Source organism: Gorilla gorilla, chromosome 1 (assembly GCF_029281585.2).
Source record: "Gorilla gorilla gorilla isolate KB3781 chromosome 1, NHGRI_mGorGor1-v2.1_pri, whole genome shotgun sequence".
In the NCBI taxonomy this organism is placed as follows: Eukaryota; Metazoa; Chordata; class Mammalia; order Primates; family Hominidae; genus Gorilla; species Gorilla gorilla.
The window spans coordinates 93,975,844-93,999,890 of NC_073224.2; the positions used below are offsets into that span (position 1 = coordinate 93,975,844).

General features: G+C 39.0%; 1 protein-coding gene across 6 annotated transcripts in view; it reads right to left on the minus strand.

Moving 5' to 3' along the window:
- Nucleotides 1–1,097: 1,097 nt before the first annotated feature.
- Nucleotides 1,098–24,047, minus strand: part of DDR2 (discoidin domain receptor tyrosine kinase 2) — a 155,001-nt gene continuing 132,051 nt past the window's right edge. For all 6 annotated transcript variants that reach the window (XM_004027794.5, XM_055364697.2, XM_063693340.1 and 3 more), the window contains 9 exons: nucleotides 21,621–21,683; nucleotides 20,323–20,453; nucleotides 17,157–17,367; nucleotides 15,433–15,656; nucleotides 14,073–14,200; nucleotides 11,823–12,014; nucleotides 11,296–11,530; nucleotides 8,936–9,085; nucleotides 1,098–7,554 (listed from right to left, as the gene is read on the minus strand). In XM_004027794.5, the coding sequence (XP_004027843.1) occupies nucleotides 7,420–7,554; nucleotides 8,936–9,085; nucleotides 11,296–11,530; nucleotides 11,823–12,014; nucleotides 14,073–14,200; nucleotides 15,433–15,656; nucleotides 17,157–17,367; nucleotides 20,323–20,453; nucleotides 21,621–21,683 (1,469 nt within the window). In that variant the 3' untranslated portion in view covers nucleotides 1,098–7,419. The remainder of the gene's footprint in view (nucleotides 7,555–8,935; nucleotides 9,086–11,295; nucleotides 11,531–11,822; nucleotides 12,015–14,072; nucleotides 14,201–15,432; nucleotides 15,657–17,156; nucleotides 17,368–20,322; nucleotides 20,454–21,620; nucleotides 21,684–24,047) is intronic.

A 24,047-nucleotide genomic window follows, 5' to 3' on the forward strand; every position in this document is an offset into this window, starting at 1 on the left:
AAAGAAGGGAGAAGGCCTGGGCTGTGGAGGCTCAGCATTACCGCAGTCTCGGGATGACTGCCAGCCTAAGACAGACTGAATTAAGTGTGAAGTCCAGACAGCTTCAGACCAAGACCGTCTGTCTCTCCTTTCCCCAAGATTTTCATTCAAGCCACGTGATGAAACTGCTCTCTTCTTCCTTTTTCTCCACTAAAGTTGCTGCTTTCAAGGTGTTGTGACTTTTGAAAGATGGGCTGAACTGCTAGAGGTGCTCGGAGAGTCTAGAATAGAGTTCACAATAGATGCCATTTAATTTTATATTTTACAAATATTTTATCACTCATAGGACACAGCTTGATAACCATCATAATATGTTTTTATTGATGAGTGAACGGATAGGTGTGTTTTTTTTAATCATCATAAGTTTATGTTTTGCATGGGCTCATTCTGTTCTCCTGGAAATCAGAAGAACAATAGGGTACACAATGATCCCACCTATCCCTGCCAAACCTTGGCCCTGTGATTTATCTACCATGCCCCATGCTGAAAAATGTGCTCAGAAAACTCACATATTCTGAGAAATATTCTCAGAAAACTAAAGGTATAAACTTATTCTCAGAGACCAGGTAAGAAATGGGTTGTTTGGGGTCGTTTCATTCTAATCTCTAGTATAATGACTGAGTCTAAATTCTGGTTTTCATAGTTTTTTTTTGGTTTGTGCATGTGCGGGTAGTCTGAGACAGACTATATTTGGATTTAAAAAGGATTTCTGTGTATTAAATAAGTCTGTAACCATAACGATAAGGGATCACCAGTTAATTCTAGACTGGATTCCCCAGAACTGGACTAATTAATGTGAGGACGTAAAATCCCAGTGTCTCGTATGTTTGGATATGTCAGAGACCAAGATGCTTTCTTCCCAATAAACAGTCAACTCATATGTTAGAGGTCTATTTAAATAATCCTTTGTTGGAAAGCCCCACAAACAGGTGTCCACACCACATACACCCCAGCTCTGGGCCCATGCCCCATCACTTCCCCAGGAATGAGGTAAGACTATAAAGAGCAAAGGTTACAAAGCCCAGAACTGGCACTGTTTATACAGAAAGGGAGATCCATCAGTAGCATGTCTCTTTAATCATTGTTATTTACAATTTATCATCTGACAGACTTACAGAGAATAAATAAAGAAAAGAAAATATACAATTGGTATCACGTTTCTTTTTCTAATACAGAGAAATTTTACATATTCTATTTGGAACGTCTATGATAGTTTTAAGCAGAAATTAAATCCATTTGCCCTTTACCCCTTGACAAGACACATCATCTTCCAAAGCCTGCAGAAGGGGGCCCAGATGTTTCCTAATCACAGGAAGAGTGCACCACATCGCTGCAGAAACTCAGTCCTCAGAAAAAGTTACCAGGCAACAAGGTAGAAGAATAGGATATCATGAATAATAAAGGACATATAATGGATAGGCTAGATTACAGACTCTTGGTGTGTTTGCAGGAAGCCAGCTTTCAATTGTGTCCAAGCCTGTTTTCAAGAAAACAGTTTTTCACTGAAAGTGATTACCTTATCCCATTGTGCTTCCCTTGAGTCTCTGCAAATTCTTCCTTGACATGTTCATTGTGATTGTGGGTGAGCACAGGCTAGCTTGGGACTCAGATTATTTTCCTGCAAGGCACCTGACACTGTTGCATGTTGTTGACAAGGTGTCTGCAGGAGAAACTAGATAGCTTGTTTCAAATAGGCTGGGTATGAGGCCAGAGTCTGGTCTCTCCTTTTGATTCGGTGTCCTGTGGAGAACTACCTTTCATTGCTGTCTAAATGCCTCAAAAAATTAAGCAGCTCTATAGATCAATTTCTCCATCAAAAAGTATACAAACAGAGAATGCACTTCACCAGGAACAAGTCTGAGTAATTTTTTTCTCTTTCCTCATTTGAAAATAAACTCTCCATGTTACAGCAAAACAATTCTCCCTATATTCACTCTAGTTAACTGGATGAGAAGTTTTTGTTTCTATCTTATGTTCATTCAAAAAAAACAACATTCAGCAAATATTTATCAAGTGCTCACAATGACCTAGAAACTTAATAAGACACACATTGTTATAATCTTGACCCCTTAAATAGGGGACTTAAAAATGTCAATCATAAAACTCAAAACTGTAATCCACAAAACTGGAGTTTCAACTTCTCCCCAGGTTGCCGCTGTGTTTGCAATTAATTTGGTCTAATGTGGTTGTTATTCCATTTAATAACAGCTATTTAGGCAAATAAAACCTCTCTACCACTCTGAAAATAGTATTTTATCAAACATTAGGAGTCTATACCATTGTATTCTATTCTCTCCACAAGCTATTTCCAGTGCCATTAACTAAGTGCCAACTAACTCTTGACTGAAATACTGGTTTACTCTAAACTCCTTATTTTGTCCCCAGTGCTAATCCTACTCACGTAGAAGCAGCAGGAAGCATCTAGAATATCCTGCTACCTGGTTTTCTAGGCAACAAGCTATGAACAGGTCTTACTGTCTTTTGTGTTGCCTAATCTTTCTAAGTTTGTCTTGGATTGTTTCAGATGCCAAACAGCCAAACAAATCAGAAAATTTAGAAGCAGTGTAGGCAGGGTATTGCTCATGACAAAGGAACACATTAATGTGTTAATAGCCTCTCTAAAACTGTAGAACTTTATCCAGATAGTATCTTTCCTGTTGTATCCAAGCAAGGCCAGATTACAAATCAGCAAGAATTAAAAGTATCCAGCAACTAAATGAATATGTGTGGAAAAACTGGCGAAATTGAAGAAAGGTCTGTAGTTTAGTTAATAGCATTATGCCAATGTTAATTTTCTGGTTCCGAAAATGGGCTAAGTGAAATGTTATAAATGGGGAAAACTGGATCTAGGGTAAGGCCACTCTACTATTTTTCTAACATCTTGTGAGCCTTAAGTTCTTTCAAAATAACAAGTTTTTTGTTCTTTTTTTTAAAGGATACAGCAACTCAACAATTCCCCACTGATCTTTGGCACCAAGTAATGCAGCTAATTGTAGCAGAAAACTCAAAATGCCAGAAATCAAATCACCATTAACCACTCCAGTCTCTTTCCTTCTCAATTCAGCTCTTGAAAACATTTACTAAGTGAAAAACACATTCATCTGTTTTTATAAAAATGTTACATTTCTATTTAGAAGGATTTCCCAGCAAAAATAAGGATCTGCATCTTCCTGGAAATGCAGAAACATTAGAGACCTACCATATGCACAGCCAGAGGACAGAAGTCTTACTAAAAAGGAAAGACTAGGATGGCAAATTCCAGGTCTGTGAATTCGACTTACGATCAAAGACTTAGTAGCCATGTATTGCAATTTTCTTTTTTTCTTTTATTTTTGTAGTTTTGGGCAAAACATTCACTGTTCTGTTTCAGCATACTTCCTTGGAACATCTTCATCTCTTTCCATTTTGTGGACACTCCCCTTCTTCTATTCTCCTTTACTCAAAACATATGGTTTAGACCCACATCATGGCTTTCTTGTGGGAAGCCTGGATGGGACTAGAAAAACACATGTTTCCAACATGGTGCATATCTGTTTGTGCAGATATCAGACAAGATTTAATCTTGTCTAACTTATGCGTATTGTTTTGATGTTTGCCTGTGGTTATTCTGGGCACAGCAATGGTGGGCATTATTGAAAATGAACTTTATTGGCAGATGAAAGATAATAGAACATGAAGATTTATGAACTACCATAAGCTCTGCATCTCTGGGTCTTCATTTCCAAAGCAGCACTTGGAAAACCAAGCCCAGTTCAGGCAAAGAGTTCCTTTCTTCTCACCAGCACTTGAAATGGTCCAGAAAATACCTGATGCTCACACCACCTTCTTCACCCACTTCTTCTGAAATGAAAAGGTCATTCCCTGATGGTTGCTTTATCTTTTCCAAGAGGAACTTCCCCTTTCTTAAAATTCTGAAAAATTCCTTTCCATTTCATACACTGAACCTGACTTCATTTCTTAATAAATATTTTTATCATCTCTATCATCCAGAATTTCTTCTTTCTCCATCCATATTTATCTTTTACTTCAAGACACTTACTTTCCTATTCCCTTTCAAAACTCCTTCTTGTTTCAAAATGGATTCCCAATGGCTCTAGCTACTCCTGTTTCTACCTTGCTCGACTTGACCTTCCCCTGTGTCTTTCCTGTGCACTCTCCATTGCCTCTTTTTATGTAGCCTCCTTTCTAGCCCTGACCTTCCTCCCTATTCAGTCATATGCACATTCGCGTATCCTTTTTTTTCACCCCACTTGCATACAGTCCTCTTCTTTATACAGTCTTATATACTTGCAAGTGATCTTTCCACAACATTAAAACCACATTTTGCTCCTCAGGCACCTCTTTGCACTCTAGATCTTTTCTGATCATATGTGTCTGGATAGCACATCAAGTTTCAGACCTGGCTATCAGCACATTAGCCAGCAAGAATATAAGTTTAGATCTGACAATCCCAAAACACAATCTGCACATAAAATAATTCACATATATCATGAAGAAGATAACTTACTGCAAAGGTAATAAGGCCCCACAGTTTCTGATCATTTTTTTTCTATCTCCTTTTCCAAATAAGTCCTAGCTTCATTCTTCTAATTCAAATTTGAACTACTTTCAAATTCTACATACTAGGCCCCCACCATGTATTCTGTTGGGTTGCATGGATTTGTGCTACTAAACTCTAAAGGCATGACTAAGCTAGAAACTAAACCTGTGTCTGTAATACAAAGTTCTCAGTGCCAGAAGTTGAAGTCTTCCTCATCCCAGAAAAGGATACAGATATGTATCACATGATAATACATATTGGGCAGCCATCTGAAACATATTACTTCTGTGACTCAAGGCTGGGAAAATTCAGACATTGTAAGTTCATTTTAAATATGATTTTTTAAAAAAAATATGGAATCATAGAATAACCCAGTGAACTGGTGCAGAATCATAAAAAAGAATAAGTGGAGAGATTTTAGGCAAAGGAAGATAAAATAATATTATTTTCTCTTGCTCTATAAGAAGTCATGGTGTGGTCTGGATGTAGCCCTACCAGAGGCATGTGGATAAAGAAGAATAGGCTGCAGGTCCTGAGTTCAAGTCCCTTTAATTCTAATGAAGCTAATACATAACTTGAAAGTGGAGTGTGGCAGGTCCCAAGGTATCTAGTCCTGCACATATCAAATATGCTAATGTATTTGGAAACACCTGGTAAACCTAAGGCACAATACAAATGGCATGTGTTACGATTACTACCATTACAGTGATTTCTTCCATGATCTCTTTTGCTGACTACAATTTTCAGAGCAAGAAATGACCAGATTACTAAATCCATCAGTTATAGATCCAATTTTCCAGTGGGTACTGGACATATCAGAACCAGAAAGGACCTCAAAACCATTTAATCTAATTTCCTTATCCTATAAATAAGAAAACAAAATGCAGAAAGACCAAGTGATTTAGCCAAGATGACACACTTAGTGTGAAGCAGAAAGAGGATTAAAGCTCCCAAACCAATGCTCTCTTGACTCTCAAACCAATGATTTCTCCACAGTTAGTCCTGGGATAGACTAAAGCCCAAAGGCATAGGACAGCTATGGGGAAAGGACATTTGCTAGGATCAGAAGATGACCTGCAAAATGGAGCCTGTGGACTTGGGATCTATGCTTATGCTGGGGCGTGGAGCAATGCTGAAAGCTGAATGGGGAAATACACATGTTCCTGAGAAACTGTTGTAGAAGGTAAACTGGTGAGGGCAACAGAGGCAGACCCAAGGGGTCAAGGCTATTCCTTCTCAGCTTGGGAAACTGATTTGTAATGTTTTCTTGTTTCTCCTCAATTGGAATTAAGAGTTCCTTTTTCCAGCTTCCCACTAAATCTGAGGATTTGTGGAGTGTGAAAACTCAGAATCTGCTCTGAGCAGATTCCTTCTTGACAGTGGCTCTGTTTCCATGAATTCTGAAGCCACAGCCCTGAGCTTTCTTTTCTGCTGGTCACGCCATCTCAGAGGCAAGAGTGTGTATACTCAGCAGTAGCAACAGATGTTCATCCTGTGCCTCTCCAGAATCAAGGACTCTCGGAGTTAGAAGGACATTAAACATTGTCTCATACCACCATCCACTTTGTGTTTGAAAACCTCCATTTTCCTTGCATTGTTCTTGAGCCTCTATCTTAACCTCTCCAGTGACAAGAGACTCCTCACCTCTGGTGGCAGCCCATTTGTCCTTGTATGTTCTGAGTGCTTCGTTTTCCCCAATAAGGAATGGAAATCAGTCTCCCTGTAATTTCTCCACATCAGTTCCTAGGACAACTTTTTGGGGACACTCAGAACAGATCTATTCCCTCTTAGACAAGGCCATTAGGTATTTATGCCTGAGAAATTCAGCCCCAAGCCCAAAGATCCCACAGAGGCTTCATCCTTGAAAATGCTAGAAGATTTGGACAAGATGAACTCAAGAGTCTACCATCAAGACATCAAAACATCAGACTTTACTGATTAAAAACTCAGATTCTCACTAAAACACACACATGAAAATATCTGAACAAGACAAAGAGAACCCTCTTACAAAATCACAAATAAATGGGGATAGCATGTCTGTTATGTGTCCTCCATTGACCTCCTTTCCTATGTCCATTATCTATTCATGAATCCTTCCATCCATGAGGTACTTTTTTTTTTTTGTAAATGACAATCCCCCTTCATACACTCTTGCAGCAGACATTCTTTCCTATCTACATCCCCAGTTGTTTCATATATGAACTTCAATCCTGACCCCTGCCCATGAATGAACAGAACACCCATTTCAAGAAATTGGGGGTTTTCAAGAATATATCATTCACTTTGACAGGAGAGAGAAATACAAACAGTGAGACATGTCCAGAGGCCAAATTAGAAAACCACCTGTGATTAGTTGCTGAATTCTGAGTCCTCAGATTCTCCACATCTATCAAGTGTTTTCCCTAAACTTAATCTCATGTTTCCCAAGACATTAGTATTCTTCAAGTTTTTCTTTCTGAAGATTCTTTTAGAATGACATGGAAAAATATTGTAGAATCTGCACATTTATAAGCACAAGCATAGTTAACCTTTATAAGTTATCTGAATTTTCTAGCCTTTGTTATCCAACACTTTGGTATATCAAAGATTTTCTTTTACTAGATTGTATCTGCCTTAGGCTTTTTTTTTTCCTTTTTTAGTTCTTTAATGTAAAAAAAAAAAAAAAAGTATATATGAGTCAGGGGTAGGGAGTGGGGGTGACCAGGAAAAGAGAGCAAAGCAAACAAGCCTCTGTCTCTCAGGTTCATTAAATGTCCAGATGGAGTGGCATAGGCATGGGTGAGTGGTAGGTCTTGTAGGGAGGACCTGAGCCGTAGGAACATGGCCAGGCACTGACAGCATCACTCGTCGCCTTGTTGAAGGAGCAGAAGGTGGATTTCTTGGAATGAGGGACGGTTCTTCGTATCTCTTCTCCAGCAGCTGAGCATCAGCTTATACACAGAGTCAGGGCAAATAGCTGGTTGAGGGAGGTAAGTCTTTGGGAACAAAAATAAAGGAAAACAAAAGAGAGAGAGAGAGAATATTACAAAGATGGGGAAAGGGAAGTATCTTTGCTTCATGGTTTGATTTGCCCCCTGCCCACTTTCTGGAACTTGATAACTGAAATGGGTGTGGTGTCCATTTTTCCTACTCGTGAAAGTTCTGAATCATATCAGCCCCTTTCTAAGCTGTTGTTCCATTTGTCTTCTGCAGTTCTCTGCAGCAGAATTTTTTGATGGGCCATTATGTGGTCCCTACCTTCATGCAAAAGATGAAACAACCAAAAAGAGACCAAATCTTCCATTTATGGGCAACCCATATTGAAGTTCATCTTGGCTGAGCCAATCATGGCAGAGGCAGAAAACAACATTTTTCTTTGGCCCACTCACTTATCTCATGTACTCGGGAGTAAATTTTCCTTTGACTATAGTAAGAAGGCAAATTGCCTCGTAACCAAGATAGCTGATTTGGACTCCCTGCTGCCAAAATATTTACAGAGTATCAAGATGCAATTAAATTCTGAGACCCCTCTCTTATTTTTAATATGCATAATGTATTATCTCTTGTCAATCCCTTATCTATATTTGGCTTGCTTGGATCTGTTCAAGCCACAGAAGATCCACTTTTTATTGTCTGCAAGATCCTTCCCCAGCTATTATCCTTTTCCTGGTAAAGATACCATAATCCAAGGGTATGCTGTTGCCAGGCCCCTTTGGGGAAGTGCGGTGCTGTAGTTACTGGCAAGCTTTAAATTCCAGATCTCACAGGAATTTTAAATCTAAGCCACCCAAAAAAAAGCTTGGAGTATCTTGGCTAGGAATTGAGACTCCTGGGGAGCTTGGGAACTCATCTTTCCCTGAGTCCTGAGATGTCACAATACTGGGCCCAGAGATGCCTTCCAAGAGCAACAAGTTTAGGATATATCTGCCCATTTTCAGACATCCAAGTCTAGAAACATTGCTAGATAGTCAAAACCAACCCCATTTCTTATACTAAGCTATATTTTTAATGAATGCTAATACATCCCTTTTACACTTTTATTTTTTGACCCAGAAGAAAAACCACATGGTCTAGATCAAGAAATAGATAAATCATGAGAGATAGGACTTTGTTTCCTGCTACCTTTGAGTTGGGGAGAAACCTGACATGACCCTTTATGCTCTCCAAGAGTCAATGAGTTGACACATAGATAAAGCAAAGTGTATGGATGCCTGGGGAGGATACTGGTCTTTCACATCATCTGGATAGTTAGTGACAAAGACTAACATCTGGATAGTCTGTCTTCCATCTCGGCCCACTCCCGCTAAGTCAGGACTTGCCATTCTCCATCCTTCAAGGTACACAGGTCCACATCCATTCATCCCCAACAGTTCTTACCTGCCTCCCTTGGTCTCGAAAGAACTCTCCAGTATTCTCAATAACCTGTTCATCTGACAGCTGGGAATAGGGCTGTTCTTGACAAAAGGTGAAAGTCTCCCACAAAGTAACCCCAAAGGCCCACACATCACTTGCTGTAGTGAACTTGCCCTATTTAAGTAGAGAAAAGAATGGGAAATCAGAATAACCTGTGCACAACAACACCCTGTTAAATTTCATAATCTGCAGCTATACCCCTTCCCCCACCACAGGCAAGGAATTCTGAAAATGCCAAGATGTGCATGGAGTATTTAGAAACAGCCCATTCTTTCATTCTCATGATCTCAGCTTGATTCTGTTTCTATGGGGATGAGATCCAAGAGCTGAAAAAAATGGAACCATAAGCTATTTGACTCTGCAACTGAGTGTTAGGTCAACCTTTCAACTCTAGGGTAGCCTTGGGAAAATGCTCCTGAGAAAGGCAAAATCTGAATGGGAAGTCAATGGTTTTTATGTTAGAGATAGAGGAATCTAGTTTAAGTGCCTGCAGTGAATCCAGGACTCTCATTTACCAGTTCAGTGATAATCCCAGTGTTGAAAGATAGACTTTAACAAGTGACAGCAATGAGATTCGGGTGTAAATAGCATGCATTGACTACTCACATTTTCTACTCAATACAGACAACCACACTGTGAAGTGGATGATATTATTTATTATTAAATATTTTTTCCTTTGAGAAATGGGGTCTTATTATGTTGCCCAGCCTGCAGTGCAATGGCCAGTCACACGTTTGATCTCATTACTGATCAACACGGGAGTTTTGACCTCCTCTGTTTCTGACCTGGGCTGGCTCATCCCTCTTTAGGCAACCTGGTGGTCCACTGCTCCTAGGGGTGACCATATTAATGCCAAACTTAGTGAGGACACCCAATAGTCATAGCGCAGCACAGCCCAGATTTTCATCCTCCTGCCTCAGCCTCCTGAGTAGCTGGGACTACAGGTACATACCACCATGCCAGTTATCCTTATTTTTTAGATCAGTAAAATGAAACAGGAGAGGTTTCCCAGATTCTTCTGGTTAATAAGACCATTAGTAGTGGAAAAACTGGATTTGAACCAAGGTCCTCTGAATGTCAGTCTAATATATTGTTTTGAACACCATATAATACCTTTAGGGAGAGTAATGCCTAACTATCCCATTAGAAATGGGTAAAATATAGCAATTCACATATATAGGTGAAAAGATCTTTATAAGGATTTATGTAAACTGGTGTACATCACAGCATCATTCATAATAGCAGGAAATTGGAAAGTACTTAAATATCAAATTATAGAGGCATTATTAAGTTATAGTATATATCTACACATGGAATATTATGCAGATAATAAAATGTTAAGTTAAAAATAGAGATAGAGAATTGTATGGCATAGTGTCATCCCAATTATGTAATATAAATTACATATATGTACATATGTATATAAATGCATGCACAGAAAAAAAATTGCATGCATAGAAAAAATATATGTATAGAAAAAAATCCTCAAAGAAAATATACCAAAGTATTGATAGTGGTTATCTTGGTGAGTGGAAGGGAATAACTATACATTTTTTATTTCAAAATTAATTTACAAATCCTATAAGAATATTAGCAGGAAATAAGCAGATTAATCATAAATGAACAAAACCAAATTGGTCTCAGACTTTTCTCTGCAATGTCACACAAGAAAAAAGATAAAATAACATGTACATGGCATTGTAGGAAGTAAAAGTGTATAGTCTAATGAGTCTATAAATCAGCTGTGTGGTTATAAAATCAACAATAAAAAGTCTCAGGTATGCATGGACAGAAAATATACCTCTAAGAGAGATATTTGGAAAAAATTACTCACTTATGGTATGGAATATCAAGAATCAAATAAAAATTATAAAGCAAAGAATGATGAACTTAAAAAGAACATGTTGAAAAGTATTGAAATACAATTATAGGAATTAGTCTATATAATTATGAGAAACATGCTTATGAAACTAATGGAGAAGAAAATATTTTGTATAGGTAACATTTCTTTAAATGATAAGGTTTTTAATATCTTAAATTAAGAACAATCACTAGGTAGAAATGATAAAGAGAAACAAAGATAATAAATCTCTTATACTTTTTAACTTGTCTCCCTAAATTTTTATAAGTGTGTTAATTTTTTAGCAGAAATAGGCAAGCATTAAATAATAAGAATTAGTACACAAAGAAAATAATTTCAAACCAGAGAAAATACTACAGTCTATTGAGTTTGCCTCCTGCTGTCTCAGGTTTGTCTCCACGTGTCATGCATGCGAGCCCACAAGCCAGTTGTTAGACAGGGCTTTAAAATGCTGAGCACTTACCAGCAAGATACTCTCCCAAGACATCCAGCGGATAGGGAGCACTGCCCGGCCCTGGATCCGGTAATAGTCACCACTGTACAGGTTCCTGCTCATTCCAAAGTCAGCTATCTTGATTGTGTAGTTCTTACCCACTAAACAGTTTCGTGTGGCCAGATCTCGGTGAACAAAATTAAGAGAGGAAAGGTACTTCATGCCAGAGGCAATTTGGGTAGCCATAAACTTCAGATTGGTGTAACTGAGGAAATAGACAAGAAGACAGAAGGTAGCCTATGGAAACAGGAAGATGTGAAAGGTACACATTCTAAAATGGTATCAACAAACTAGGGTTGAAAGCTCAACATTCTTTCTCTACTCTTGATGAATCCCTTGCGTTTCCCCAAAGGGCAGCTGCTCCATTATTCCCTGCACACTGACTTCCCCCACCATCCCAGAACAGTGATGCTCTTTAAGGCTCACTGCTCCCTATTTTCAGATCCCAGGTTACTCTCATGACCACAGGGAGGAGAAGGAAGACCTGGCTTGTTTACCTGACAGTGCGTACATCGCTGGAGGAAGAATTAGGGGGCTCGTGGCGGGAAAGAAACTGATTGAGATCTCCATTCTCCATGTATTCAGTGATCATACAGAGAGGGTCATCAGTGATACACACAGCTAATAGATGGATGATGTTTGGGTCCTTGAGCCGAGACATGATCTTTATCTCCTTAAGAAAATCATTCCTTGGGAGGATACAGACATAGATAAACTCAGAAGTTGCCAGAGTCAGAATCAAGAGAGAGAAGAATGCACACCAAGGCCTATTCCTGGACATTATGCCAAATCTTGTTTCCCTTTGGATAACTTTTGAGAGGACAGAGAAATTGACACCTGGATCTGTCTCATTCTATTCCTCCTGAAATATCATGGGCCCTTATTCAATTGTAACGTTTTTGAGAACAAGATCCATGACTTATTCACATTTCTATCCCTCACATCTAACAAAATCCCTGCCACACAGAAAGTGATTAATATTTGCTGAATCAAAAATAGGCTGCTAAAAACCACTCTACAGAGTAAAATGTTTCACTGAAAATCATATCTTAAGTGCACGAGGATATTTACCTTTTTTTTTTTTTAAAGCCATGGAGTCACTCTATTACTAGTGAAGAAACTTTGTATGATGCGAACAACCATCTTTGGCTTATCTGATTACTCTTTATTTTCTCATACTGACTTTTCTTAATGCAGTACGAACCATCAGTCAGTTGCAACATGTATTTAGTAGCCTGTCCAAAACAGAGCTCTTTAAAGGCTGTGGTGGTAATCATGTCAAAAGAAGTACTCATTTGACCAAGACTAATAATTGTTTGAGTACATGGTGACAGACACCCTTGGGTCATAAAGTAGCAAGATTTTGTTAGTGAGGCCTCTAGCCCACATTCCCAAAACTGTTGGAGCAGATGAGTTATAAGCCCTCCAAGAGTTTGCTAGGAATCCTGGACTGGAAGTCATACTACGTCAATATAAACCACTGGAATCAATGCCGTCCTGATGCAACACCTCCCCTCTTTCATTCCCCCTTCCGTCTCAAACCAGGGGTTTCCATGGCTTGGGAGGGTTCGCAGTCATGGCCATCCATCATTGCTAAGGACACAGGTGGAGGAATGGCAAACTTCACCGATCGGAACAACGGAGAAAGGCTTTGTCATATCCTATGTCCTGTGGTTTGGTTTGGTTTTGTTTCCCCTCATGCCACTTTCTCCAATCATGTGCTAAGATTAATATAAGAAATAATTCATCTCTCTATAAGACCCAGAGAATGTCACTTTTAATTCTTACCAGTATCTTAAAGATTGAAATTATCAGTTAAATTTCTAAAGCCTCCAGTTTCATTTCCTCACCTTTCTCTCTTCTTTATCTTACATCTTGTCCATTGCAAGACTTTTAATGAAGTCTATCACCATTCTTGGAATTTATGATAATTTGGAAAATAAGAATAATAAACTTTTTTTCACTATGAATATCAGTGAGACAAATCAAGACAACACAAATGGGAAAATGCATATGTTATCCAGGTGTGGAGATTTCTCTGGGACACATACAGCCAGCTTTCAACCAGCTTGTCTCTCTGGGTGAGGATTAACTCACCATTATTGTAATGGAAAGGCTGTCAGACAATGAAGTGTGGCTGGAAACTGCAATTTATGTAGAAAAAGATCCAAGAGATTATTAGCCAGTTTGGAAAACTGCTAGAGAGCTGTGGATCCTTTTGCTTTGAGGTTCATAGATAATTTTCCAAATAGAGGTAGCTTCTCATTTTATGGGTTGCTGGAGATAGAAGAAAAGGAGCATAAAAGAGAAAAAAGGGATGAGAAAATAAATAGAAATGTGAAAAAAGGAGACTGGAAGAGACTTAGCAAGAAAGTCATGTGTGATTCTGAAGACTTTGTCAAGAGGAGGTAATGACATGCAGGAGTATGTCTGTGTATAAAGACCAAAGAAGTACACATCTAGACAGTTGTATATGTTGGGAACAAGTACAGTGCTTGTGCACAGGGGGTTAGGAAGTAAATATGTGGCAAGTACAATGGAAAATGTACCTTTGTGTTTGAGAGAGGTGGAGAAAAAGATGAGGACTGCCGACCCCATCGGAATAAGAAAAAGGATAACAGTGGAAATGGGAGGCAGCTCACTGACCTTCCCATCTCAAAAGAAAAAATTGCTCAGAAGTATCCAGGAGTATTCCTGGTCCTAAAGATGAAATACATAAAGGAAAATTCAAAATGTAGACCACAGACCTGGCATTCTTGTTGGCATCTGCTCGGAGCATTTTCACAGCCACCAGGACAGGCTGGTTGGCACTGACATCTAGGGCAAAATCTTTGTCTTTGAATTTTTCCATTCCCTCCACTTCACAGAGATGAACCTAGACAAAAGTCATCTAGTCTCAGCATCATCATTTCTCCTGAAGATGTCTCAGTACTCTTGCTGGGCATTTCCTGGAGATAAACTAACTCTTACAACTCAGGCAAAATGATCAAAAGACCAATAAGAAGATATGTGTAACATATCTATGATTCAAATAATTGATAAGATTTAAAACAATGGTAAAGTACCCAGCTAATGTGCTACTCTCCTGCCTTAGAAATACACATTGCTTGGAACACTAAGTGAATGAATGAATCAATAACAATATTATATTACAGCATAGCCCAATATAAAATGTCTTTTATTACAAATGCTTGAACTTCGATTCATTAGTCACTGGATCATGTAAAACGTAAGGCAATTTCCTAAAATAATCCCTTAGTATAGGGTTTAGCATTATAAGAAACTCCTGTGTATTAGTAACAGTATAACAGATGTGGGTTTTCAACCCAGGGGACAGAATGAGTACATGTCACACCATGAACAGATAACATGGGTCCCTCCACCTCTTGCAACACCAGACCTATCTAAGGAGAGAACATGAGATCCACACTGAAAACCAATAACATGTCTTAGGAAACCAAATGTTTTGTTTGGAGTTTAGACGGCAGTGGTGAAGAGTTCCTATTAGAATTCAAAACATTGCTTTGAGCTCCCAGAAGGTTCATGTGACTGATGCAAGAATGAAAAGTTTAATAATGCATGCATCACTCTGAGGGCAAATGAAAAGAGTACTCCTCCTTATCTTAGTTGGTGATTCATTCCCTAGTGGCTGATTCTGGGACCAAAGGCAGGGGCGAGGTTGTTTTTGACCATTTTACATATAACTCCCATTAAAGGGGAAAAAAACAAAGTGGCTATTGAGTAGCAGAATGTTCCTGGACAGTTCATAAAAGATGATCACATCTTCTGGATCCCACCCTCCATAATCTATTGTAAACATTTTTGAAAATATTGAATGTTTTTCAAGATATCTGAAGTCTAGTGACTTGCCTGCCTTAAAAACTCCTGTATAGAAATCAGAAGTCCCAGGAACTCCACAGCTATTTGACAAAGATAAGGTTGACCCAATACTGGAATCCAGAGGACAATGCAAGGAGAGACAAATGGAAGAGACATTCTGTTGTGAATCCACCTCTGGAAGGGACTCTTTGTTCTACTGATCATTTTTATCCAACCACCTCCTTCGAGCTATAAGGGACTGGAGGCCCAATCAAAGAATCAACTCACCTCCCCAAACTGTCCTTCTCCCAGCTTCTCTTTGAAAGTTAGGAGTTTCCTGGGGAACTCCTCCACAGCCACATCTTTTCCTGAGAGCAGGTCCATGGTGACGGCAGGCACTGAGTATGTGTTGCCTCCTGTCACTCCTTGGAGGTTCACTATGTCAGCCTCTGCATAGTGGGGCACCCCCTCAGGGCCACTGGGCTGGACTGGCTTGACAACACCGCTGCAGCCTGGGAAGACAAGGGCAACAAGCCTCATTCCGTGGAGTGTCTTTGGAGATCTCTTCAGGAAGGAACTCTGAGAGGAGGGCTAAAACATGCCCCTGTGAAAGCCTAACCTGCTTCATGACATTCTTACTTGGAAAATGGTTTTGCTTCCTCTAGAGATTTTCTTGTGGCCTTCAGAATGTAGAACATCATTTTATTTCTCATTCTTTTCCTCATAATACATGATCATTAACAAATTCTGTGGCTAAACTTGTGGAATTGTGTGGTGAAGCTATAGGAAGGCTCATGGTATATCAGGGTGGGAATATTAAAGGTTGAAGGTTTAATAACTTATTTCCTTAATTTTAAGACACTTAAAAACTGATTTTAGGTATAAAAATCTTTCAGATTAAAGACATATGATCTAGCTTAAGACATATTCTAACTTAAAAAAACCTTAAAATATGAAGTGGGGGATGTTTTAGACTTAGGAAATAGGTAAATTACTTCCATTCACCCCAAGAAATAAATTAGTTTATATCCTTTATTCTTGCTGTCTCTGTGAAATTACTTGAATTTAGCATGCTCTTTCATGTCTTCTATCCATTGAATAATAAAATAGATGCAAGTTTCCTTTTATCCTTTGAAAGGACCCCTTCAGGCTCCTTCCTATAAAATCCTATGCTCTTGAATTTAGTCCTGTCTGCTTCTACATCCAGCTCAGGCCTAGCTCCTCTCTCCTGAACACTACAAGTTCTTTTCTACTGACTCGGGTCCCTCAGGTTGATGATCTTATAGAAAAGTTGCTCTGAGCTAAAGAGGTGACTCCAGCTTCCCTTCTGATATGACTCTGCATCATTTTTTGAAAGACATCGAAATTTGAATCAACTGACACTACTTACTGTTTTACCTGTTTTATTGTTTTATTTCAATGCTTTTATTGAGAAAAGGTGAGAAATGTTTTACTCTCATAATAAAATCTCATATTACTCTAATAAATGTTTACCAAAGAGAAATTAACAAAAAATAGATAACTCAAGTAGTTATTTATTTTAGTTATTTAAATGGCTACACCACTGGGAATTTCGGAATGTCTTTAGCTTCATTTATTTATTTATTTCTCCAGGTGAAAATCTAGTCCTGCCTTTACCCACTCATGAAATTTGGTGTTGGGTGAGTACTCTATCTGGACTTTCTCACTTTCCCGACATGTAAAATGAGGTTAGACTGGTTGGACTGTTTAGGTTCTTCTGGTGTTAACACCTAATTCACATGTTTTATTATTTTTTTCTTTCTTTTCTGGTATGTGGGTCCCTCCACACAACTTATATTCAGTAGCAAAGGAGAGTTGCTCAAATTAGGCCAGGAGCGGCGGCAGACCAAATCTAGAAAGAGAATGTGGACTTCTCAGGAGGTTAGCAGAGACTAAAAATAGATGCAATGAACTGGGAGCAGGCGTGTCATACCTACCTGATGCTTGCTGAGGTTTCTCCCTTGACGCCCTGCCCACCACATCATCCTCACCTGACTCCTCCTCCCCTGGAGCAAATTCTGGGAGTTTTCGTATCAGCCTGGATGGCTCCTGGTAGTCAGGGCGAAGGGGAAAGATGCGATCGTAAGTCGAGTTGGACTCTTGTTCACTAGGTGATGAGGAGCGGTTATTGTTGAACATGCTAGAATCACTTGGCAGGGAAAGGCTGACTGTCATTTCATCATCCAGCATCCTCCGAGAAGCCTGGAAGAGAAGAGCAAGGAGAAAGGCACGTTGGCACAAAAGAGATAGTCAATTCCTCCTCTTCTTAAACTCAGCTCTTCCACTCAAATGAAATAACTCTTTACTACTGTCTAACCCCAGCAACACTGCACGTGCTAGGAATGCAGTCTGATTCCACAAATGCCTGTGTTGTAGGAACTTAGAATAATCCTTCATTTCTTCAAGGTAGAATTTGATCTTCTAATTTCTATGATGTGCTTTCTGAAACACTTAAAAAAAAAAAGATTATCTCCCTGTTGCTATAAGAACCTATCAGTAGCCAAAGATCTCAATCTTATAGAGTTTTCTATGTTTTATTAAATGATGGGTTTTCCTGGCTTACCCTTTAACTACTTGGTTTTGGAATAGACATAAATTGTTTATTAACTTAATACATGTGCTATAACATGATGAATCAATAGTTCTACTTGATCATTCTGACACCCTAGATTAGGATAATACCTACCACTGACCCATATTTTCACTAACCAAAAATAAAATGGCTACAACATGGGACAGGAAAGCCCTGGGTGTCCAGAGATAACAATGTGACTTACACCTAATAAGAGAGGGAGAACAACAAAGCAACTACTTCTGTGGTATCTTATCTAATATAACCTGCCTGCTCCATCAAAAGGCAAACGCCAGCATTTGCATGTATGTGACTATTTGGGTTTAAACATGTAAAATGCTCCACTCCAACAAACACAGCTTTGGTGCTCAATGGCAAAACTTAGATGTGCACTTTTCCACTAGACTAAAGGTCTTTTGTTGCAGTAATATCCCCAGTACTAAGCATGAAGCTCAGAACAAAGTAGGTACTCAATATATGTGGGTTAAATCTCTCCAAGAAGGAATGTTGAGGACACCACCAAAATTATCCTACAAATAATGCTACATACAGTCTACAGCTATGTTAAGTAATGTTCTTAGAATGTATGTGTGTACTTAATGATTTTCCATATAAAATTTTGTTCCCAGGAAGAAATACTGGGTGTCATTCCAGAGCACCTTCAGTCATCTTCCTCAGGATGTACAGGGGTAGAATTTCTTGGAGGACCAAGTTAAATATTCAAGGGCAAAATGTTTGCTCTACCTTTTACCTGGAGATTCCAATATTTCTCTCTTAGCCCATGAAGATATTCCAACAGGCCTCAGAATAAAGACTCAGAGAAGTATGGTAAATTGTGTCTCAAATAAAGAGAAAAAGAGCTCATATAGCAGAGAACACAGACCTTCCCCCCTTGGCTAAAATGTGGTGCTAAAGACTATTTAAGAAGGTCACATATCCTCTTCAAGCAGTTCAATGAACCTTCAGTTCACCACCACCCTCATTCTGGAATACCTCATTAAACACTAGTGTTTTCCAGCATTCTAAAGGAGGAAAAATTTTGATATTTGCCTCATTCATGCCTTGAGACATACTCATGACAGCGAGTGAGTCTCTGTGGATTCTGTATTTCAGTCTTCTGTTGCTATTTGTGAATTGAAAGCTTTAAGTGTTTTCAGACTGGTAGACATACTTGTGGGAAGCAAGGAGACCTTCTCTTCCATGAAATATTCCTTCCTAAAAACCTTAAAACAAACATCAACCATCTCAGGAACCTGAGGGTGGCACAGATCAGAAGGAATTGCAGGCTACTCATCAGGATTGCTCCTCCTTACCCCTGATTTGAGCTATTTTTCTCCCATCCTGCATCTAGAAAGCTCTAGAGACTCAAGCCCATTCTCATGGTGCCCTTTCCTCTCCTCTGGAATAGAGGTTCCACACAGGCATTGGTCTCCTCTGAGTCCCCACCCCCAAACACAGAAATCAATCAGGATTTCTCCTCCTTCCTATTCCCTGCCCTCAGGAGGCAGTTCAAAGCCCCACAGCTCAGAGTTCCTGTGGCCTCTACTAGTCCATGTCTATTGAGAGGAACTAATTGACCAGGAGAGGTGATCATGGCCAAAGGCAGAAACACTTAGTCGTCAGCAGGCCCCAAAAGAATCAGACACTAAGCAGCAGTGAGTTGCTATTTGGTCCAAGGGAGTTGCTATTTGGTCCAAGAAACCAAGACAAGTCATAGATATTCCATCTTTGATGAAATGAATATAGTTTTGAAGAAAGAAATCAATGCATTTCAATATTAACAATTGGAAAAAGCATAGAAGACTGGACATCGGTTGTATGACCTTAAGCACATCACATTTTCTCATCAGAAAAATAGTTAAACATAACAATGCCTATGAGTTATTACTCAAGGAGGTGTATATAAAATTATGCATGAGGAAAAAGTCTGCTTCCTGTGAAGTGTTAGACAATGTAAAAAGTTATTCAGATCATTTGGCATAGACAGAGTCTGAAGAGGGACTCAGAGGGATACATAATCACAACCTTCAAGTACACAAAAGTAGAAATAGAATAGTGAGAAACTTGGCTTGAATATTAATGAAGCTGGATGTTTTTCTACACACACACACACACACACACACACAAACACACACACCAAACAGACAAGCAAAGTGAAAAAGATGAGAAGGAGCTTCAACAGCATTATCAGAAATTTCAGCTTGGCATTAGGAGAGTAATTCTTAACCTCGAATGTGCATCAGAAGCACTTGTTAAATTTTTTTTTAAATATGGATGCCTGGACTCTACCCAAAATCCAGTGAATCAGAATCTTCAAGGAAAATGCCTGAATGGAGACTCAATGTATTAAGAAGAGTTTTCTGCATTTCCGAGGAAGTTTAGGAAGGTTCCAACATCTCCACTCTAAAAATGAGAAAATAGACTTAGCTAATTCTATTCTGGCTTCATTCCTATGTTTCTTGGTAGCCTCAGTTAACTCCAACCATTAATAAATGTTTGCAATTTGCCTTTTACTCCTGGGACAACAGTGGCTTAAGAAAGAAAGGAGCAGTTTCTTGTATCATGACCATTCTGCACCTCCTCACCTTCTCCAGCATTTTCTGCCAGAACTGCCTCCAGAGGATAATGACAATGATGGCCAGGAGGATAAAGATGATGGCCACCAAGCAGCCAATCAGGATCCGAGTGTTGCTGTCATCAACTTTAAGCATTGGATCTGTGACCAGGGAGAGAAGGCAGAGAATACAATCATCTCACAGGTCAAGTAAAAGTATGAGGGACTGAACTGGAAACATGGAGGTAGACCCTGTTCCTTGAGGATAATTATGGAAGATGCCACTTTAATACTTCTGCTTATTCTTGTTCTTGCTACTGTTTTTTTTTTCTGGCTACTGTTTTATTACTTTTTCTTTTTTCCTGAGATAGAGTCTTGTTCTGTCCCTCAGGATGGAGTGCAATGGCATGATCTCGGCTCACTGAAACCTCCCCCTCCCAGGTTCAAGCAATTCTGCCTCAGCCTCCTGAGTAGCTGGGATTACAGGCATGCGCCACTACGCCCGGCTAATTTTTGTATCTTTAGTAGAGATGGGGTTTCTCCATGTTGGCCAGGCTGGTCTCGAACTCCTGACCTCATGATCTGCCTGCCTCTGCCTCCCAAAGTGCTGGGATTACAGGTGTGAGCCACCACGCCCAACCTGTTTATTACTTTGTTCCCCTATCCTATTTCCCTCTTCCATAAGACAGTAGTCTCCCCCTCTCCATGTGTCAGACAGAATAATGGTGAGTTTTTCTATTCTTCTGAAAATTTTGTCTGTGTATTATTATGGCCTGAGTCTGTAGTCCCTTAATCACACCTCATGAAAAACAGGTGAGGAACCAGTTTCACTCTCTGCATTCTTTGAGACATGCCAAGGTAGCTGAAAGTCCTCTTTGGACACATTCAATCCCACATGTTTCCCACATCACTGGCTAGTGTCACCAACGACTGCCTAAAGCAATGCATACATGGCATATTTATCTCCAATTGGAGAGATCAGCATTTTGTTTCTTTGATTTCCACCCCTCCTTAGAAATACCCACTATGGGTCTGACCCAGGAATGTCCCTTTCCCTGTTTCTGACCCCAAATTCCCAAACTTTCATGGAAAAATTGGGACAACTCCAGACTCTGCCTCAGCTGAAGAAGCACATGAATCCATAGTGAAGAGAGTATATTTGGATCCATAACTTGGAGGTAGACAGTCCTACCTTTCCAGGGCTACTCTTCATCCAAAGCCAACTGGTGTAAAGCCTCCCACACAGCCAGGGCTTTGCAACTCTCCACCCTTCTTCATCCCCCAGTAAGTCCCTTCAAATTAATTTGTGTAATTAGGAATCACATATACCATAGGTTGTGGGTGCCATAGGAGAGGTGGGCAGGGCTTCAGAGTTGTTGTACATTGCAGCATCTGTTATAAAACAAGGGTGAGTCAGAGCCAAGGAGAAGACAGATAGCTAGTGTTTTCTCTGAAGGCATATTGTGACCTAGCACGTTACAAAATCAATTTAGTGAGTTGTCATCAGTCTTTTAAAAAGATAAAATCATAAATACGTTGAATAAAAAATCACCATTTATCTAAATAGTAAAAGCAAGTTTTCCTTTGTAAAATTTTTGTTTCACATATTACATACTAGATGCTATGGTACAAAAAAGTTTAAGAAACAGCGATTCAAAGGGCTGTACCACACATTATCATAAAGCATAAGAAGCAGGACCCAAATTCAGCAAAAATATAGAGACAATATAGCGGGTAAATGGGCAAGGGACAGACATAGTGTTAAGATGCTTTTTCCTTCAAGGATATTAGATTGTTTATAAAAGAGTCTCCACTATGCCTCATTGGCCTAGCCCTTCAATTTATGAATTAAGGCTTAATCTTTATAGACATTTACTGACATTGGAGTGTCTTTTTCTGTGATTTTACAGCTTTTGAGACTAAACCACAAAAGCGTATTTGCCAGATTGATGTTGGCAGCTTTGCCAGAGTTTTTCCCTCTGATTTGTCTAATCAAGGGGGTCAAGAATTAGAATATGTATTTCCTTTCTAAGAGACATTTCTTCCAGGTATCCTAATTTTTCTTCTTCTTAATATTATTATATAAATAAGGAGGTATCTGGCCTCTGCATGTGCTTTCTGAGTTCGGCTGTCAGGCTCCAGTGAAAACTAATATTATTATGCATTGGATTTAAAGCTCAAGAGACCCTAGGAGTCAAAAACCATGGTTCATAGCTATAATTAGCTATAATAAGTGTACCAATTACTATGCCAGGAGAATCCCTGAGGATGGGTGGGAATCTATTTGTCCCCCAGTTAACACTTACAGGGTCAGTGGCACTGACTTTGAGCATCTTGATTTCTACTCTCAGTATTCAGATGAAACAATCAATCAACTTACTGTTAGATTAAATCATTAGCACAGAAGGCATTTAAACACCAAACCTGTTTTCCTAAAAATATGCTCTATTTTCTTATCAGTACATCTTAATAAGCAAACCGTCTTGAAATTTTTTTCCCTTAAAAATCAAATCTGAAAGGATGGGTTCTTCTGATTTATTTTTCTTTTCTTTCTTTTTTTTTTTTTTTTAAACAGGGTCTCACTCTGTCACCCAGGCTGGAGTGCAGTGGTGCAGTCTCGACCCACTGCAAGCTCTGCCTCCAGGGCTCAGGTGATCCTCCCACCTCAGCCTCCCAAGTAGCTGGGACTGCAAGCACGTGCCACCACACCCAGCTAATTTTTGTGTTTTTTATAGAGACAGGATTTCGCCATGTTGCCTAGGCTAGTCTCAAAGTCTTGAATACAAGCAATCCTCCTGCCTTGGCCTCCCAAAGTGTGGTTTATCTTTAAATTAGTCTCTTCCTCTCTTTTATGTTATTTTACACCTGGACTTTTCTTCCAGGCCCAGTACAAGTCTCATTCCTTTGATGCTGTCTATGACAAACCCACGCTAGTGCCTCTCTCCTTCTGACCATTTATTGTTCATATTGCTTAGGACATTTCTTTTTTTTTTTTTTTAAAAAAAGCATTCTGTATCTTTCATCTCCCCATTTAAGTTTAATGGTATGAACAATGTTCTAAACACCTTTTAACTTTTCAAGATTTGGCACAGTTTCTGGCTCTAGTAAGTTAAATCACTATTTGCTGCTGTTACTGTTCAATCAAAAGTAGTGTTTAAAGTTTAAAATGAATCCCTAAAGGTTGAAACAAATGGAATACAATGAACCTAACTGTATATCACATTGGTGACATAACTACATACAGAAAAGAATTATCCCACTGACCCACTGTTACCCAACTGACCTTAGAACATAGTGCTTTGACTGCGCATTCTTAGTAGGATATATTCTCAGGACAAAGACAAGAGAATTGCTAAGAAATCTTAATGCTCAATAGTTATGTTGCTAGTAATAATATTGGTATTGCTTTTTGAATAATAGGATGAAGAAAATGCTGTTAACATTGTTAGGAAACATGATATTTAGCATAAATAATAGAGATGAGCGTATAAAATCAAATTTAAATAAAAACCTTATCTTTAATTTGAATTGGAAGTAACAATGTAAACTCATAATCTTTCTTTTTAAATATACATATTTCATTGCTTTCTTCCACCGAAAAATCCAAGAAACAATGACAACCTATTAGTAATGAGCATCCCTACTACCCAGTTTGTGTTTTCTAAATACCATTTCCTACTAAAAGGAATCAAGATTTCTTGAAATGGTTGATTCCATGTCAGGTGCTGTACATGTTCAAAATGAGCTTGAAATACC